Genomic DNA, 18,059 nt, shown 5'->3' on the forward strand with positions numbered 1-18,059 from the left:
CTTCGATCCAGCACTCTACCAAGTATCCGAGATTGGAGACAGGAATAGACAAAAGTGAAAACCCGAGATCCAGGAACAAGAAGTATCGCGCTGCCTACGGCTCGTGAGTCCTTCGACAGTACGCCAACACCTCTTTCTCCATCTACGAGCTCGCCGACGAGCCCCAATCACGCATCACGCATCACGCATCACGCATCACTATACCAACGCTGTGAGACTCTATACCCTGCCAAATACGACATCATCTGCTCAGGTTGCCAAGCGACCATGTCGAGTCAAACAATTTCGATCCCAAGGAGCACTGCCATGCGCGCACACTGTGGAAGCTGGCTATTTACGCTGCCATCCGAGCTTCGTAATAAGGTTTACGAGCTGATCATCCCCGTTGGCAAGGTCATCACTTTACATCGAGAAGAAGAATCCCAGCGGATGTCATGCAGAATCACAGGTGACTGCGGGCCGGCAACAACGGCACTGACACAACTGCCAGCATCTGATGGAGCTCATCCCAAGCTGCATGACTGCCTGGCTCTCCTGTTGACATGCCAACAGACGTACCACGAGGGAGCAGGTACTCTGTATGGTGCGAATATTCTGCGCTTCAGTCAAAACACAAGGAACCCTACCAGCGTGTGCAAGTTGCTGAGCATAACGGTGAACTTCTGTAGCTCTATAGGCTTTGCCATCCACTTTCTCCAGAGGATCGAGATCGATTTGTCCTGTATCAGCGTCCCTGCGTGCATTTGTAAAATGCACAGGCGTGGCGTTGCTCGCTGCACACATAAATGCATTGACCTGGCCCCGCTCCAGAAGTTGCTCTGGCAGGAGGCTGTCGAGAACTGCGAGATTAGCTTCGTGAAAAGCAAATTTCAAGGTCTGGTATTGCTCCAGGGTCAAGGCCGGTACGACTACAACGTGGATGTCCTCAACAATCTGGTATCGTGTTTGCGAAGAGATACCGCAGGTCTACGCCGGTACGTCCAACAGCTTCAGACGCTAGAAATCTGTCCGAGTTCGATGCTGAGCACCAATCACTGCTTGATGAAGGTGGTTCCGAGTACGCAACCTTACAGAGGTCTAGCACAGTTGCGATATAGACATGGGTCAAGACACCTTGATATTCCCATCTTACTCCTAGACAGCGACGGAAACCATCTTCATCAAATGGCCCCATACAAGGCAAACTTTATGGGTTTGCCAAATACGCTACGATCCAAAATCTTCCGGGAGATCTTGTGTCCTGATGCCAATGTCATCTTCGATCTGGAAACCGGACGACGACCCGCAATCAATCGCACATTGCTAGATATGTGGTGGCCGGGAAATGCAGTCGATGACCTAAGTTTGCTCTTCTGGCGAGAGAACGTGATCACATTTCGCATGACATCGACTTCTCGCGATCTGCCATCTTCCCGATTCCAACCAATGAAAGAGGTCCTGTGCGTGAAGAGGACGTTCGATGGATGGCTCTATCCATGGTTTCCGAGGGCGAATTTCAAGGCTTGCAGCAACTTAAAGCTAGAGCTTGCTTTCAAGCTTGAAGATGGCGTAACTCTGGCGGATGTCGAAGTTGGCGTAAAAGGTCTACTGCGATTAGCATCAGGATACCAAGGTCGCGAGTTTCGCATCACGTGCTCTTTATACCATGAATCTGCGCCTGACACCGTCATTGAGGTGTCCACGTTCTCCCTGCAAGACGTACAAGCGAATGTTCTTGAGCTGTTGTCTGCTATTGATGATGAGGATGAAGAAAACGCCAACTTCGAAATCTACATCAATGGCCATGGTGAATCGAAGAGGCTGGAGATGTCTATGAGCTCGGGCAAGCGCATACTACCCAGGAGCCTGTTATCGCCCAGCAAGGGTTTCGAAACAATCGTCGCACAACACGGGTCTGTAAGTGACCTGAATGACGATATCACCAACGATTCTGAGGCAAGGTACCACGCGACCTTGTGGTCTTGGCTTGCCTTTGTGAGAGAAGTCGTTACAATAAAACCTACTTATCATCAAGACGATCTGTTCGAAGAGCAACAGAGAATTCTGCTGTGCCACACCAAGTACTTCGGTATTGAGGTAACTAAGGACCATGAGCGCCGGAAAGTGGACGTGTTTTACCAGATCAGGCACAACGAGGCACCATTTCAGGAGACAGCCTCAGGGCAGCTTGAGCAGCGCATTGTCTAAAAAGGTGATATAGAAGCGCCAAACATCGGTGAAGGGGACTAGAAGTCTTAGCAAGCAAATCTGCAAAGAGTTTTGTAGCAATCTATAAGAGGAAATGTAGCAACAAAGAAGAGAATAGAAGAGAGATTTGATGCTTGTTTTCCGAGACAAGCGACCCTAAAAGGTACTATGATTGCGGTTTCTCGAGTCCTTCACATGGACATTAGCTTGCTTGATTGAGGAATGCAATTCCTCTGTTTGTGAGCAGCAAGCCGACAGTGAATGTCTATGGACAAGAGGCAATGTAATAAAGAGCTAGATGAGGTGTGTGTCATAAATAGACAGCGAGTGTTTACCACAGGTTGTCGTGCTCTCACCTCGGCCAACGGAGGAAGGTACAGCCGAGGGTACGTACCTATCGTCACAGGCCAGCCCCCCTAGCGTCGGGGAGTATAGCCCACCTCCAACGTCACTTACCCCAACGCCTCCAACAGCGCTCAGAAGTCAGTACATATTTCAACGACGTTTCTCTTCTTCTCCGAGGTGTTTGGCTGCCTTGTCTTCATCTCATCTTCTGCCAGCTCTCGAATCACTACGACACAGGGAAACACCACAATCATGACATCCCTCCTAAAAAAGTCCTTGAGACTCGCTCTCATCCAACTCGCCAGTGGGGCCGATAAATCGCAAAACCTCTCCCACGCGCGCTCCAAAGTCCTCGAAGCCGCGAAACAGGGCGCAAATCTCGTCGTCCTTCCAGAATGCTTCAATTCTCCCTATGGCACAAAATACTTTGACAAGTACGCGGAAACCCTTCTTCCCAGCCCGCCCTCGGAAGCGCAATCACCCACCTTTCACGCCCTCTCGAGACTCGCAAAGGAGGCAAATGTGTACCTTGTAGGCGGGAGTATACCAGAGCGGGAAGACGCGACACAGAAGCTATACAATACGAGTTTAACATTTGCGCCGAGTGGACAGTTACTCGCGACGCATAGAAAGGTCCATCTCTTCGACATTGACATCCCCGGCAAAATCTCCTTTCACGAGAGCGAAGTGTTATCCCCGGGAAACAAAATCACCATCGTGGACTTGCCTGAGTACGGGAAAATCGCAGTCGCAATATGCTACGACATCCGCTTCCCTGAACTAGCCACCATCGCGGCGCGCAAAGGCGCATTCCTGCTGGTATATCCCGGTGCATTCAATTTAACGACTGGCGCGCTGCACTGGGAGCTGTTGGCAAGGGCACGGGCGACGGATAACCAGGTCTATGTGGGATTATGCAGTCCAGCGAGGGATATGAAGGCCGAGTATAACGCGTGGGGACATAGCTTGGTGGTTGATCCCAACGCGGTGGTGACAGGCCAACTAGATGAAAAGGAAGGCACGCTCATCCAAGATCTGGTGGCAGGCAAGATTGAGGAGACACGAAAGGGCGTGCCGTTGTACGGTCAGCGCCGATTCGACGTTTATCCCGATGTGAGCAAGGGAGGACGATTCGAAGAGTAGAGTGAGAATCCGTCATGGCGAGGTTGATTTACGATACCAAGTGATGAATTATGAAAGATGGTGACCATGTACATATTGCATGAAGTTGAATGTGTCAGTAGAGTTGGACAGGGTAAATTCAAAATCATAGTACTGTATTGGCGAGGTTAGCATCGGCACATTCTTCAAACCAAGATACACTGTAGATAAAGAGAAGAGCGGGCTGTTGTTGTATAGAGAAGTTGGATATGACGTCTTTGCCGTATTTGTGTTGTGGAGCAGAGATTGTGTAAATCACAGAGTGTGGTAATTCTAACCCTGCATTGAACATTAAACTTGTCTCGTACATTAGTCCCGTATCAAATTATACCAAACCATGAACTTTATCAGATGATTTGCAGATTCTGGCAGCGTGAAGTTACTACAACACATTATACGCATATATAGTATGATGACTAAATTACTCCTCCTCCACCAACAACAAAACCACCGCTTCCACCCAGCCCAGAGTCCAGACACCTTCCCACCCTCTCCCCCGGAAACAAAAATCCATCGCGCAACATGATCAAAAAACATGATAATCCCTCCTATCCTCGACGCCGCATCCCCACCAAACCCCTCCCAACCCGCACTAACCCAACGCGTCATCCCCCCCACCTTCCCCCACCAGACACCTATTGTATGTAGCCACCCCACCACCGCCACCACCCAACCCATAGCAACACAATCCCAAATCCGCGCCTTCTACCAGCCCAGAATAATGACGGTGCTCCGATGCCCTCGCACCCCGTGTGTCGGGGGCCCCAGGGGGACGGGAAAACACCGGGGTGCCGTGAGGGCGGGGAGCCGGTCGCGTACGTAGGAGGGATGACCGTACGGTAGGGTACCGGTTGCAGCGATTGCGGACCGGAGCTGGGGTGGGGGAGGGTGTAAGAGGGAGGGGAGCGTGTGATATAATGGGGTCTGGGGGAACTTGTGCTAGAAGAGAAAGAAAAAAAGAGTATTTGGTTTTCTTGTCCTGGCAAGAGATTGAGAATTTATTTTTAATTTCAAGGATTGAGATTTTTTTTATATGTATTGAAGACGGTGTGGATTTAAAGATCAAGACGAGAGTTTTCTTGGAGGTTGAAGGTATACTGGTTGTTGGGGACCTTGTGGTTGCAAATTTGTGGACGGTTGTCGATTGAGTGGATTGATCATGGCTGGGCAAGAAATGAAGCCGACGTTTGATGGTATGACTATTTGGATGGGGATAGAGGATTAAGGCTAATAGGTTCAAGACATCATGGGCTGTCAAGCCGCAGTCTACGAATGGGCAGATAGCTACGATAGCAAAGTACATTCCACCCACCCCCCTTGTTGCGGCCTCCAGCTCACATTCCTCCCCCTTTAGGACTGGGAGCGGCTGAGCAAATGCATCGCGCCAACGCTGCGCATCGACTACCGCTCCTTCCTCGACAAGATCTGGGAAGCCATGCCAGCGGCCGACTTCATCGCCATGGCATCGGACCCCAACGTGCTGGGCAACCCGCTACTCAAGACGCAGCATTTCATCGGCGGCACGCGGTGGGAGAAGACGGGGGACGACGAAATCACGGGCTACCACCAGCTGCGGGTGCCGCACCAGCGATACACGGATGCGACGCGGACACAGGTTGCAGTCAAGGGGCATGCGCATAGTGCGAATACGCACTGGTATCGGAGAGTGGATGGGGTGTGGAAGTTTGCGGGGCTGAGCCCGGATATCCGCTGGTTCGAGTATGATTTCGACAAGGTGTTTGCCGAGGGGAGGGATGCGTTTGGGGAGGCTAAGGCGGCGAGTGGGATTCCTGCAGAGGTTGGTGGTGGCGGGGAGAAGGGGGAGTGATTGATATTGGGATATTGGAATGTTAGCAATGTGATTTTGTTGTTCAAATTCATCAGTGTATGGCGAGTTTCTTTCCAGGGAGCTCAAAGTGGATGACCTGCTGTGGCTAGTAGTGGCGTGGGGGTGTGATTGAGATTGGAATACTAGCAATACCGGTATAAATTTGTTTCCAAGTCTTGAACGATGACCACTTTATTTCCGTGAGGCTCCATGTGGATATCCTGCTGTAGCTAGTCGCAGTAGTGCGAGTGTGCAAGCAACATGGGGAATATACCGGGACATTGGCAATGCAGCTTCTGCTTGAGTTGATATGTAGTTGATGATGGTAGCAGTCTAGTAGCAGACCAGGATGAGAAATTGAGCATGGAGTCAATAGACTTTCTGCTGTGGCTAGTGGTGATGCGCAGCGTAGGGAGATTGGTTGATATTGGGATTATCAGCAATGCGCAAATTTTCTTCAAAGCCGTGAGGTCTTTCGGTCAAGGCAGGAAGGGTGGTGGAAAGGGCACGGGGCGTAGTAGTATGAGCTATAGGCTGTGATTAACCTTTTCGAGTATTGGTATGATGTCAGCTGACTGGCAGATGATGCAGCCCTGGACCCGGTGATTCAATGCGTGCGCATGGCATGGCAGTACCCTGGAGTACTAGAATCTCGAACAGGTACAGTCGACGGGCTCCACTACCTTGACAGTGTATATGTGGGATGTCCGGTAGTAAGGCTGTTATGCCAATGTGAACCTACCAACGTTTGTGCCTCCAGTTCCACGGATCATCATCGTCGCCGTCAAGGTGCAGGAGGACACCCTCGGCTCTCTTTCTCGTTCTCTTAGTCATCTCAATTGTTGAGTCGGCACAAGTGCCTAACAGACACTACAACATACTCTAAAACATGAGCCAGCCGTTGTGGGCAACACCGTAAAAAGTTGGCTGGTTGGCTCTAGTGGAGACGGTTGACGAAAGCCGGAAGCCGTTTTCGGCGATGCAGGACGGTGATTGGTTGAAGCCACGAGGGGGGCCTGGCAAATTCGCGCACGGGATTTGTCCCACTTTGGCCTAGGACGAGTGTGTGTACAGTCATATGTACCGTGTATGTATACGTACACGGTAGATATAAGTGTGTGTGTGGGTGTGTGTGTGTGGGTGTGTGTGTGTGGGTGTGTGTGTGTGGGTGTGTGTGTGTGGGTGTGTGTGTGTGGGTGTGTGTGTGTGTGTGTGTGTGTGTGGGTGTGTGTGTGTGGGTGTGTGTGTGTGGGTGTGTGTGTGGGTGTGGGTGTGTCTGTGTGTGTGTGTGTGTGTGGGTGTGTAGGTACTGCAGTGCACTGGTTAGACATACTGTGTACAATGGGGCAGAGAGGACTGGACTTGTAGCCACAGGAGATGAGATGGGTACTTGTACGTGCATACAGTATTGTATTGTACTAGTACTACAGTCCTACAGAACTACAGTACTACAGGCCTACAGTACTACAGTAGGCACTCCAGTAGTAGAGGTGGTGGCCACTGAGCAAAGGCCCGCCCGCGCTGCAAGGCTCACTCGCTCGTCCGCCCTCGCTCGCTCGCTCAGCGGACCAATGCAAGTCATCCTAAATGCCCTGGGAGTGGATGCAGCTCCTGTTGGCCGCGGGGGCCAGCCTACTCCTCATGTGCCTATTAATAACGCGCGTGGGAGTTGGCCTTGCACAGGAAGAGGAGGGGGAGAAGGCAGATCGTTGATAAGAGAGCCAATCTGGGGGCCCAGCGTGCCAGCCCTTGTCACGATCCATCCCATCGATGAGCAGCAAGAGGGCAAAGAGGCGAGGCGGGCGAGGCCAGGTGTGACCAAAACGGCCAAACGAACGAGTCGCAAGACCGGTAGCCCTGGAAGAGGGCTGGAAGCGGCATCTGCAGACTGCATCACAGACAGAACTCTGCATCCATGCGCTCTCTCTCTCTCTCTCTCTCTCTCTATGTAGACTGCAGACTAATGGTCTCCTTGTAGGGAGGAGAGAGCGAGGATCTCCAAAAGCTTGATTGCGCCCAGTTTTTTTTTTTTTTTTTTTTTAGCTTTTGCCTTTTTTCCCCTTCCATGTACTCAATAGAATACCTAGTAGTAGTAGTAGTAGTGGTGGTAGTAATGATAATAATAATAATACATAGGTACCTACATGCAGTACAATACAAGCTTCCATGGTTACCCCCCCTCACCCCTCCAGGCTTCCCCCCCCCGCCCCAAGGCCCCAGGGTTCGCGCCTGAGCATCCATGGATCGCTACCGAGCGGACGCCGCCACACAACGACCGGCGAATTGGATTGGTGCGGCATCGAGCGTCTCTGAAAGGCCCGCCGGTCTTCATCACACATCCTCTCTGCTCTACATAGTATCCCTCTTCTCTTCTCTCCTACCCCACCCCATCTTTTTTCGCTGCCCTCCATCTGCTCCCACAGCACACACTTGCCTCCCCTTTGTGCGCCCTGACATCTCTGCGTCTTCCCTTTGCGTTGTGTGTGGTCTTGGCTTACTTTTGCCATTCCTGCCTTCCACTCTTCTTGGTGTCCTTGAGTCTTTTCGGTGCGTATCTCCATCCTTTCTTCCATCTTCTTCTGTCTCCCTCACAATTTTCATCTCGCCTTGGCGCGGCGGGCGGCGGGCGCTGCACAGCGCCGTGGTGTGCACGACAGCGCGACACAATTCATAACACAGCGAACGGATGTCTGTGTGTGTGTGTGTGTGTGTGCGTTTGTGAGTAGGCAGAGAGAGAGAGCAAACACTGCACAGGCGCCCTGTCTGTCTGTCTGTCTGTCTGTCTGCCTGCCCCTCGCCCGCCCACTGCCGCTGCTCGAGAACTCGAGGTGGCTGAAGGCTTGCGCTGCGCTGCGCTGCGCTGCGCTGCGCTGCTGCCCGCTGACGTCGTCGGCTGCACGGTCCCCTCGCCTGTGTGTGTCTGTGTCTGTGTCTGTGGGTGTGGGTGTGGGTGTGGACGTGGACGTGGGCGTGTTGCTCCTCTCTCCACCCGGCATCCGCAGCAGCGCACGCAGCTTGAGAGGGGCGCCAGATACATGCAGACGCGTTTCGTTTGTGTGGGCGGCGCCTTGTCGTGAGCCTCGTGCGACGCTGCGCGCATGTGATCCCTCGCCGTGAGTCCAACCTTACTGACTGCCTGCCTAGAAACCCACTTCGAGCTTCCTCTCGGCCACTCGTTCCCCTCTTCTCTCCTCTCCTCCTCTCTTCCCACCCACCTCCCATCGATCCTTGGTGCGTGAGTACTTCGGGTTCAGAGGCCACTGTGTCGCCAGCTTTCCGGTTGTCTCCTTGAGTGTCCACCATCACCAGCCACCAGTCTTCCCTTGTGCCTGTACTCCTTCCCTGTGCAGCACGCGCCTTCCACTCCTCCACTCGCTGGTAGCAACGCTTTCGCCTATCGTGACCGCCCGCTCCAGTGCCTAGTAAGTGCAGCCTTAAGTCCTGAGCTTGAACCATCCCTCACCTTTGCCCCCTCCACCCGCCCCACCCACTGCCTAGCCGCAGCTCTATTGTGCGCCAATTGACCGCACGCTAACCATGGTTTTTCTTCGCGCGCAGACTCTCTAGCCTCGACTTCGATTCTCCATTATACTTAGAAGCCCGATAGCTTTACCTCGCCACTTCGACGATAGCAAACCGATCCTTACCAATCTCAACTTGAACCTTGTTACCCAATGTCTTTCCAGCAATACGACCAGTTCCAGGGCCAGCCCGTCGGCGGCGAACAGCAGCAACAGCAGCAGCAGCAGCAGCAAATGACCCCGCAGCCCGACATGTCCCAGCAGATGGGCCAGCCGATGGATACTTCTGGCAACGGCTTTCCTCAAGGCCAGATGGGCCCACCAGGCAGCGCGGGCGGCGATGGTCAGGGCCAGGGCGCCGGCAAGACCACCCTCTGGTGAGTGCACATTCATGCGTGCCTCTGCGCGAACGCTCGCGCACGCTTTGTACATACTTGTTGTCTTTGCGCATGCTGGCGCATCTTGTGCGCCGTTCATGGGCATGACGAAAAATGCGCCTCTGCTACGCCAATGGCATGCTGTGATGGAGAACTGAAGACTGACATGACGCAGGATGGGTGAACTGGAGCCTTGGATCGACGAGAACTTTGTGCGCAGCATCTGGTACAACATGGGCGAGACGGTCAATGTCAAGATGATCCGCGACAAGTTTTCTGGGTGAGCAGAATCTCGGCCTCTTCCTTTTCCTGTCCGTCTGACTGACTGATAGCAGCAACGCTGGATACTGTTTCGTCGACTTCTCGAGCCCCGATGCTGCCGCCAAAGCGCTCACGCTCAATGGGCAATTGATTCCCAACTCGAACCGCCCCTTCAAGCTCAACTGGGCCTCTGGAGGGGGTCTCGCCGATCGCAGGTAGGCATTCGATAAGATGACCCCAGGACATGCGTGTGATTGCTGACGCACCACAGCCGCGATGAGCGAGGTCCCGAGTACAGCATCTTCGTTGGCGACCTGGGTCCCGAGGTCACTGAATTCGTGCTCGTACAGCTCTTCCAGAACAAGTACCCTTCCACCAAATCCGCCAAGATCATGTCCGACCCAATCAGTGGCATGTCGCGCGGCTATGGTTTCGTGCGATTCGCCAGCGAGGAAGACCAGCAAAAGGCCCTTACGGAGATGCAAGGTGTCTACTGCGGCAACCGCCCCATGCGCATCTCTACCGCTACCCCAAAGAACAAGAGCGGGGGCCCTGGCGGTCCCGGCGGTATGGGTATGCCCCAGCAGGGTGGCGGTCCAGGCATGGGCATGTACTCGATGGGTGCGCCTCCCATGGGCTACTATGGTGCGCCCCAGCCGATGAACCAGTTCACCGACCCCAACAACACGACCGTCTTCGTCGGAGGCCTGTCCGGCTACGTGACCGAGGACGAGCTGCGTTCATTCTTCCAGGGCTTCGGAGAGATTACCTATGTCAAGATTCCTCCAGGCAAGGGATGCGGCTTCGTCCAGTTCGTGCAGCGTCACGCCGCGGAGATGGCCATCAATCAAATGCAAGGCTACCCGATCGGCAACTCTCGTGTCCGACTCTCTTGGGGCCGCTCCCAGAACAACTCGGGCCCTGCCGGCACTCCTTACCGCCCAGCACCACCTCCGCCAGTCTACGGCCCGGGCATGGGCATGCCCCCACAGCACCCATATGGCGGCGGTTTCCCTCCCATGAAGGCAAGTTGGTCAAGTGCGACCGCGTCTGAACCTTACTAACCTCCGGCTAGTAAGCACAGATTTCCCTCTCTATTGCTTGCACGGCGCTTCCTCCATGGTTTATCCCGTTGGCTTATTGCAATGACCCCTTTTCATGACTTGTCATAACGACTCTCGAGCGTTTGGTTCTCTTTCACGATACCTCTGGGTCGGTTTCCCCAAAAAGTTCTCGAGTATTCTTCTTACGATGTCATCTTACTGGGGGCCATCAGAAGTGGAGTCAGTCTTTGTACAACAGGTCATCATTCTCTTGCTTGCACCTGCGGAATCTTTCCTTAATGATAAAACGAGCCAGCGAGTTACTATACCACCACGTCTTCTTTTAGGAAGTATCCAAAGGATGTAATTAGTCATGCTATGGGGTTTCGGGTGCTTCTCGCGACTGCTCCCTGCTGCTTTCTGCTGTTCAGATGCTCTTTCTCTCACGAAATGTGCCATTACGAGCGGATTGGGCATCAGTTCCAATCACACGAGTCTTTTTATTTTGAGTCTTTCGTTTGCATCCTGGCTTGCTCTCCTCTTGACCTTCCTTTTGCTTTCCTGATCTTGAACCCAGTTCTACCATTGTGTCCATCCTCTTGCACTTTACATTTCTATGAATACTGGGGAATACCGCATCTTGGCTACCAAATGACTCTGCTAACATGTACGCTTCAGCTACCCTCAAGCCCCGGGTTCCTACATCGGTGGCGGCGCTCAGAATGGCGGCGGAATGTCGACCCTCCAGAGCCTCGGTCTCATGTCCTCGCAAGGCGCCAACGGCCCTCTCAGCCCAGGCCCTGATGGCAACGGTCCACGCGACAACGCCGGAGCTTTCTCCCAGCAGCTTCCACCCATGGCTTAGGTCTTCACTTGTTCCTTACTCACGTCCGCCTCATACGAACACGATCATGACTCGATACTGTTGGCTTTAGCGCGGCGTCACGGAAAATATAATCCAAGCATATGGCGTTTGGGATGCGCTTGTGTGTGTGTGTGTGTAATGTTAGGTACGTTTGGTGAAAAGCAGGCGAGAGCATTGAGACCCTATTTTACTTGTTGTAACTGGTCTTTGGTGGCGTGCATGTCCGTTGCTTTGGTTACGACGACGCGCTGGCATCAGCTGGCCACTATAATTATGTCTTTCTTTCTTAATTGTTGTGCGGCCATACTGGGAGGTTTCATCTGGTAGTACCTATGCATGGCGTAGTAACATGCTCGGAGGACGGTTCCCCTCAGCAAACTGCGTACAGCTTCATGTATGCCTATTTTATTTAGATTATACTGGTTACGGACAAGGAAATTGACCGCCTGTCAGGGTTTTCGTCGGTGGTCACACAGGTATTCAGTGCTAGAATGAAAGCATCATGTCGAACAATCTCAGCACGTGCTGTGAAGTCAGTGAGCACTGCCCCCGGGCGCTCCTCTGATACGTAAATAATTTCTGCGTTCGAGTAAAATGCGCTGATGTCTAAGCTTGATATGTTGACAAACTTGTTGGAGTGACGGGCTTATCCAAAGAAGGCGTCATTGCTCTTTCCTCGTAGGAGACCCTGCCGACATCGCCCAGAGCTCTCCTTCTTCCTCCTTGGATCCAAAAACACTCTTCCTCCTCTCCACTCCTCGCCGTTTGCCATAACTGCCAGTTGCTTGTTGCTCTTTTGGATCCTCACATTGCAATTGCGCTTCCAACTGAACCATGCGCTACGACGACTGGGACGTCATCCTCTTCCCCAGGGTCTCTCCCGTTCCCATACAAGAGTTCAAGACGGCTTGTTACATCTCAACTGATGAGGGTAAGTATCACCGTACTCTTTTCCCTAAACTCTACGCCAGAATCTATATACTGTCATCGTGCTGAGCTCATCTCTCTCTGTCTACTAGTTGGATGCCAACTACCTACCCTGACTTGCTACATCAGCTCTCTCCCACTGTCCACGCCCTTTCGCATCTCCATACACTCGTGGACTACGGCGGCAAAGCCTTCTGCTATCATCGAAGCCCAAAGAAAGCCGAACCAGAAGGTGGTATACACAGTTCAGGTCATTGTTGACGGTGCCAGAGTCTTGTGAGCTCAGATATCTACACTAGAAATACTGGATGGCTGCATGCTGACTGGCACAGCCGTGGCTTCTTCGACATTGCCTCCAAATGGCCACAAGAAATTGGTACATTTTGTTGCATTCAGCCTAGAATTAACTAACACTGGCCAAAGCACACGAGAAGCACTCCCTGGCCAGTGTCGAGCAGCCCACAAGTCAGAAGAGACCGCGCCTCGAATTCCCTCCTTTCAGTCTCCAGACACTCCAACAGACATCCTGGGATGCTCGCGATTTCAAATCACGCATCAAGATCATGCTGTCTGAGCAGTTGATTGGAAAGACAGCCAGCCCGGGAGAGTTGGATCTTGGCATTACCAACGACATCGTGTGTTTTTCGTTCCAGCATGCTCCCAGAGGTACTTTTATATATACCATGTATCGGCGACTTATATTGACTCATGATAGATGTCTTGGAGGAAGCAGGCATCGCATGGCCGATTCGCAACCCGCTCTACCTTCCAGGCGCATACGAGAGAATCAAACCACTGGGACAGATATCTTCATTATATCCCCGCGCTTCCAAGGTGCGAAAGCCAGCGCCAGATGTACACATCCAGTCGCCGCTATCCCATCGGTCGAATCCTTTGAATACCAGAAAATCAAATCCGGACCCACAGGGATGGCCGCGCACTCATTTAACTGCTATATCCCGTCTCCCGAAGCTTGCGAACACTACGATGGGTCATGGACGTAATCGAAACTGGGACGACTCATTTTCAGCACTTGGTGATGAGGGCGACGAAGTTAGCATGGGTACATGGTCAACGAAACGGACTGCCTCAAGTTCTGCTGGGGATGTTGCGATGCCTGAGTACATGTTGGCATCATCACACGCACTCAAGCCACATCCGTCGTGGACCAACGCTTCGCCAGTGTATGAGCAGAGCACAAATTCAACTAGATCGGGGCATCGGTCGAGGGAAAAGATCGACAAGTTACACCTTAGTGGTTGTCGAGATGACTTGGGCCAAACATTGCAGGCAATGAGTCCGGCCAAGAAGGATCGAGAGTCACGATACAATCTGGGTAGTCAGCACGGAGACCCCATGGCTCGTCCACCTACTGCTCACGCATATTATCCGCCGAAGATGGGTTATACTCCGCTCATGTCTCGACCGTCAACAGCGTCTATGGCTCGTACGTCTTCCTATCCTGACCTCAACTCCGCGTTTCGAAATGTCTCAAACAAGGGAATAAGAGCCAAGGCCGACGAGGTGGAGAATAACTTGAAGGGAAAGTCATTTGCATCATATCCTTCCTCTATCTCTAGCAATAAAGAGAACCGGCCTCCCTCTCAAATACGCATGCCGATCCAGGGCACATGGTCCAATCAGGTTCCAACACCTAACCCTTTTGTTCAACGACTACCAGTCTTTGACCCTGATCTTCCCACGAGAGAACCTATTTCTAGCTTCTCAACTCAGCCCCGATATAACTATATCAACACAATGCACCCGATGGATACTGGCAAATTTGTATCTGCCCATGGACCATCGGCGATAGGCAGCGTAAGGAGTAGGAAGGAAGGCATGGCTACACACTCACCTCAGCTCCCACAACAAGCTATCCGCCACGATCAAAGTCTGCTCCCACCCACCAGTGGCGCCCCTCCCTCTGCCCAACCATGCGCCTCCAAGGACCTAGGAAAGCACAGCCACAGCGCGCAAACCTGTATTCCCTCGGTCGTCGAGATCATCGACGTCGACGCCATCGATCCCCAATTGGAAGCCGACAGCGTGGTACCGGACACGACGAAGCTCTCGCCATTCAAACCCACGCACAAGCAAGGCATGTCAAGCATTGACAGCACGGGCCGTCTCGAACAACAGCTCTTCAGTGCGCTGGGAGAGGAACTCGCCAGCTTTGAAGAAAGCATCGATGCCAATGGCATGGGGCCAGAGCTTGCACGTGCCATTGGCGGCTCAACGACTCGAACCCAGTCTCAACCGGACTACGGGGCCAGTCAGACGCCGTTGGATCCCGAGGCGCATGCATTTGAGCCCGGTGGGGTGGGCAAGCGGAAGAGGAAGGGGACGCTGGGGGGTGATCGGGATCGCGATGCTGATCGTAGTCCGTTGAGTAAGAAGGAGAAGGCGGTGATGGGCAAGGACGAGGTGGGGGTCTTTTGAGAGGGGTGTGCTGTGGGCGTGGGCTGGGGGCTGGCATTGGGTATTTTCATGGTGATGGATGAATGAATGAATGAATGGGATGTGATGGGGTTTAGTATAGCGAGGAAGAGATGAATGGTGTTGGGCGTGGGTTGTAGGTTGCATGTTGTAGAGTCTTTTTCTTTTACTTTTTATTATGTATGGATGATGGATGATGAATGACAGCTGGGTGTCGGAGAGGGGTTTGATGGGTTCATGGAATAGGATAGAGGGACTAGATGAAGTATGGTTTATTGTCTGTCTGTCTGTCTGTCTGGTTGCTTATTTGTTTGTTTGCTTGCTCGAGTATGTTGCGAACACTAAATCATAGAGGCCATTGTAGTCGAATCTGGTCTACGCTCTACACAGTTTAAATGTGGAATAATGAATACTCTTCTACATACTCTTCTACATTGTATATCCGAGTTAAAAATTAGAACGCACAAATCACAGCAATATAATAAACAACACCCATTTCTCCCCTGTGTATTAAGCTTCAAACGCAAAAATTTAGGCGGTGATGGTTGGGTAGTTCATAGCTCTGTTGAGATGCTGAGATTGTATTGGATTGGGAAGGGGAGGGGAACAGGGGGGAACAGGGAAAACACCAACTTGGTTGCTAATTATACAGCTCACCTCTCTCTCGCATCTCGTACTCTTACTCTTACTCTCGCATCTCTGCTGCCCAACCCATCCCCACGCCAACAAGACACAAGAAAAAAACAACAAATACATACATACATGATCCAGACCGCACGAGAAAGAAAAGAAATAGAAGAGGCTTGGGCGGAAGAGTGGATAACGAAAGGACTAGGGAATGCGGGAGAGTATAAGAAAAAAGGGAAATAGTAGTTCATGCTAGTGGTATCTTTATTACATCCATCCATCCATCCATCCATCCTAGACCCATGTCCCCAGAGTATGGAGGCGTCAATGCGGATAAATATGACCCGGTTTGAGAAGCTGTGCTTTGCGCTTTGCCTTCTCGACTCAAGTGGGCATGTCTTTGTCTCTGCCTGTTCTCTCTCTCTTCGTCAAACATCCAGTCCTTCCCAACCCTTCACTTATACTGCGGCACCCCATTCTGCGGCGGCGCAGCCCCCACCCCTCCCATCATGACCCCCTGCTGCCCCTGCCCCTGTACCTGCGCGCCCTCCCCCATCTGCGCCAGCACATCAGGCCGATACTTGACATCCTGCCAAAAATTGCAGACCGGGCAGCCGACCTCGCGGTAGGGTTTAAGTGAAAAGGGGATAACGGGGATGAAGCAAAACGTGAACCATTCCCAGCGCTTCATGACGCGGGCAGAGTAGTTGCCGCAGTTTTGGCATTGCGTTGTGATGTGGCTGGCGTTGGGGAGGGGGGATGTGAAGGCTGTGGGTTTGTTAGTGGGAAGAAGGGGAGGGGAGAGGGATGGTGTGGACGGGGATGGAATGGTATGGACAAGGGAGGGTGGGAATGTGAGGGGAGCGTGCAAGACGTACTGTGTGTTCCGCAGGTGAAGAAGAAGAACATGGTCGCGCGGGTTGCACGCGTTTAGCGCGTCTATGATTTTTGTGGTGGGAGACGTGGGTATTGTATATGGAAGTGAGGGTGTCGGTGGCGCAGTAGGGCGCGTGGTGAGATGATGTGGTCGGTTGTGCGGGCGCAAACTGTCGCGGTTTGTGTGGAGCGGTTGTAGGACAATAGTGCGCAGGTCAACGGGTTCTGGGTATGGATGGGCTGTCGCGCGGTTTCTGTGTGCGATATGGAGGTTCAGGATTCGATTTGGCAGGACAAGGAGGTGAATGTGTTGTGAGTGAGACGGCAATGTTGCGGAAGGCGTTGCTGCGCATTGTAGTCGTGTGCAAGGGTTGGCGCCGAGGAAGCTGCGTCATGGAATCCTCAGCCACACTTGGCTCAAGCTTCGTGCGCTAGTGTTTGCGGGGGTCGTGCATCGATCAATATCGCCTGGGCAAGTTTATTCGTTGTACGGGTACATGCATGTGGCATGTTTGTGATTACTCTACCGTACATCCAGTCACTGGTCGTCTGAGTGGTTCGATTCAGTAGACAAGTGGAGGGTAATTACTTCATTGTGGTATCGAGCAGTCTTCGAGGCTGAAAATACGCAAAGAAGACTCATGACAGTCATTACGAACAAGGAACCTGGTCGCTTCTGAGGCGAATGCTACTGGACTCTGCATAATTCCAATCATCCTCGCCTTTCATAGTACACCACCTGAGTCCTATCGTGATGCTTGATATGAGACAAGACCAAAGCATGGACTCCCAGCAATGTTGATGGTGGAGATGGTCGACAGTTTCTTTTAGAGTCTTGAAAGATTTGGGTTGAACAGCGCACGCTACTGTGTCTTGAAGAGCAGGATAGCGCAGTGACCAAGATAGAAGTAGATGAAGTGCTTGGTCTCTGTAGTAGCGTTAGACCGCAACTCATACAGTGCCGTGACATGACCATACCGTGAGTGACGAAGCTGCCAAAGTTCCTGCCGACTATGCAGTGCCATGTGGCGCCCTTGCGGCTGTCAAACTGGGAGGAGGTTAGCGTGTGCATGAGGGTAAACAAAGTAAGATTTTGCTAACCTCCTTCTTGATGTACTGGGCAATGTCCTGAAAAGCGGTGTCAGTATTCACAGCAAGACTAGACGGGCGCTCTGCAAAAAGGTTCAGTGCACTCAGAACCTACCTTTTCAATGGTGAACTGCTCCATGGCTTGTTGCGCTAGAAGCTGTCAGTATCGCGGTCAGCCGTGTCTGGGTGAATGAGACCCACCGACTTCGATGGCTTCGGCCTGCATCTCATCGCTCTGGGGCACTAATTAGACTTGAAGATAGTCGCAGGGATCAATATGTAGTCACCATGTCCGCCGACTTGATCTGGGCTGCATGTGTGTTAGCTTGTGCGTAGACAAAGGTACCGGCGGGAATACATAGGAGAACATACCCTCCTGCTTGGAATCCGACTTTTCGCTGGCCATGGTGCTGGGCTACTGATCTTGCACGTGGTAGTTGGATGATTGTCGGTATTCCGGAGCCAATATTGGTCTTATAGAGAAGTGGTGTGAAGGCTGTGTGGTCGTGGTACGCC

At 52.4% G+C, this 18,059-nt stretch overlaps 10 protein-coding genes across 10 annotated transcripts; 6 read left to right on the top strand and 4 right to left on the bottom strand.

Annotated features, from left to right (window-relative positions):
* Positions 1-267: 267 nt before the first annotated feature.
* Positions 268-2,187, top strand: IAQ61_001216 (uncharacterized protein; the record flags this gene model as incomplete). Its single annotated transcript, XM_003841003.2, has 1 exon — positions 268-2,187. The coding sequence occupies one exon, from the start codon at positions 268-270 to the stop codon at positions 2,185-2,187; it is 1,920 nt and encodes a 639-aa protein (XP_003841051.2).
* Positions 2,188-2,784: 597 nt separating this feature from the next.
* Positions 2,785-3,675, top strand: IAQ61_001217 (uncharacterized protein; the record flags this gene model as incomplete). The annotated part of the gene is made up of 1 exon (XM_003841002.1): positions 2,785-3,675. One exon carries the CDS (start codon positions 2,785-2,787, stop codon positions 3,673-3,675), a length of 891 nt encoding a protein of 296 aa, XP_003841050.1.
* An 849-nt stretch (positions 3,676-4,524) lies between these two features.
* On the top strand, positions 4,525-6,030 carry SCD1 (Scytalone dehydratase). The gene is made up of 3 exons (XM_003841000.2): positions 4,525-4,886; positions 4,935-4,990; positions 5,048-6,030. Exons 1-3 carry the CDS (start codon positions 4,853-4,855, stop codon positions 5,519-5,521), a joined length of 564 nt encoding a protein of 187 aa, XP_003841048.1. The 5' UTR covers positions 4,525-4,852; the 3' UTR covers positions 5,522-6,030.
* A 373-nt stretch (positions 6,031-6,403) lies between these two features.
* On the bottom strand, positions 6,404-7,104 carry IAQ61_001219 (uncharacterized protein; the record flags this gene model as incomplete). The annotated part of the gene is made up of 3 exons (XM_066095018.1): positions 6,404-6,574; positions 6,855-6,953; positions 6,982-7,104. Coding segments are annotated over 3 exons (393 nt in total), but the record flags the coding sequence as incomplete, so codon positions are not given.
* A 656-nt stretch (positions 7,105-7,760) lies between these two features.
* IAQ61_001220 (uncharacterized protein) lies at positions 7,761-9,088 on the top strand (the record flags this gene model as incomplete). The annotated part of the gene is made up of 4 exons (XM_066095019.1): positions 7,761-8,068; positions 8,666-8,756; positions 8,872-8,943; positions 9,080-9,088. 4 exons carry the CDS (start codon positions 7,761-7,763, stop codon positions 9,086-9,088), a joined length of 480 nt encoding a protein of 159 aa, XP_065955327.1.
* Positions 9,089-9,195: 107 nt separating this feature from the next.
* Positions 9,196-10,758, top strand: IAQ61_001221 (uncharacterized protein; the record flags this gene model as incomplete). Its single annotated transcript, XM_066095020.1, has 5 exons — positions 9,196-9,419; positions 9,595-9,699; positions 9,755-9,895; positions 9,952-10,705; positions 10,756-10,758. The coding sequence occupies 5 exons, from the start codon at positions 9,196-9,198 to the stop codon at positions 10,756-10,758; spliced, it is 1,227 nt and encodes a 408-aa protein (XP_065955328.1).
* Positions 10,759-11,150: 392 nt separating this feature from the next.
* Positions 11,151-11,908, bottom strand: IAQ61_001222 (uncharacterized protein; the record flags this gene model as incomplete). Its single annotated transcript, XM_066095021.1, has 2 exons — positions 11,151-11,602; positions 11,896-11,908. 2 exons carry the CDS (start codon positions 11,906-11,908, stop codon positions 11,151-11,153), a joined length of 465 nt encoding a protein of 154 aa, XP_065955329.1.
* Positions 11,909-13,223: 1,315 nt separating this feature from the next.
* IAQ61_001223 (uncharacterized protein) lies at positions 13,224-14,954 on the top strand (the record flags this gene model as incomplete). Its single annotated transcript, XM_003840995.2, has 1 exon — positions 13,224-14,954. The coding sequence occupies one exon, from the start codon at positions 13,224-13,226 to the stop codon at positions 14,952-14,954; it is 1,731 nt and encodes a 576-aa protein (XP_003841043.2).
* A 1,078-nt stretch (positions 14,955-16,032) lies between these two features.
* IAQ61_001224 (uncharacterized protein) lies at positions 16,033-16,487 on the bottom strand (the record flags this gene model as incomplete). Its single annotated transcript, XM_003840994.1, has 2 exons — positions 16,033-16,346; positions 16,457-16,487. 2 exons carry the CDS (start codon positions 16,485-16,487, stop codon positions 16,033-16,035), a joined length of 345 nt encoding a protein of 114 aa, XP_003841042.1.
* Positions 16,488-16,930: 443 nt separating this feature from the next.
* Positions 16,931-18,059, bottom strand: IAQ61_001225 (uncharacterized protein). Its single transcript, XM_003840993.2, has 7 exons — positions 17,916-18,059; positions 17,831-17,853; positions 17,745-17,778; positions 17,659-17,693; positions 17,556-17,582; positions 17,433-17,502; positions 16,931-17,382 (listed from the first exon to the last, which is right to left on the bottom strand). The coding sequence occupies exons 1-7, from the start codon at positions 17,947-17,949 to the stop codon at positions 17,318-17,320; spliced, it is 288 nt and encodes a 95-aa protein (XP_003841041.1). The 5' UTR covers positions 17,950-18,059; the 3' UTR covers positions 16,931-17,317.

This window comes from Plenodomus lingam (assembly GCF_022343315.1).
Source record: "Plenodomus lingam strain CAN1 chromosome Unknown contig_11, whole genome shotgun sequence".
Classification (NCBI taxonomy): domain Eukaryota; kingdom Fungi; phylum Ascomycota; class Dothideomycetes; order Pleosporales; family Leptosphaeriaceae; genus Plenodomus; species Plenodomus lingam.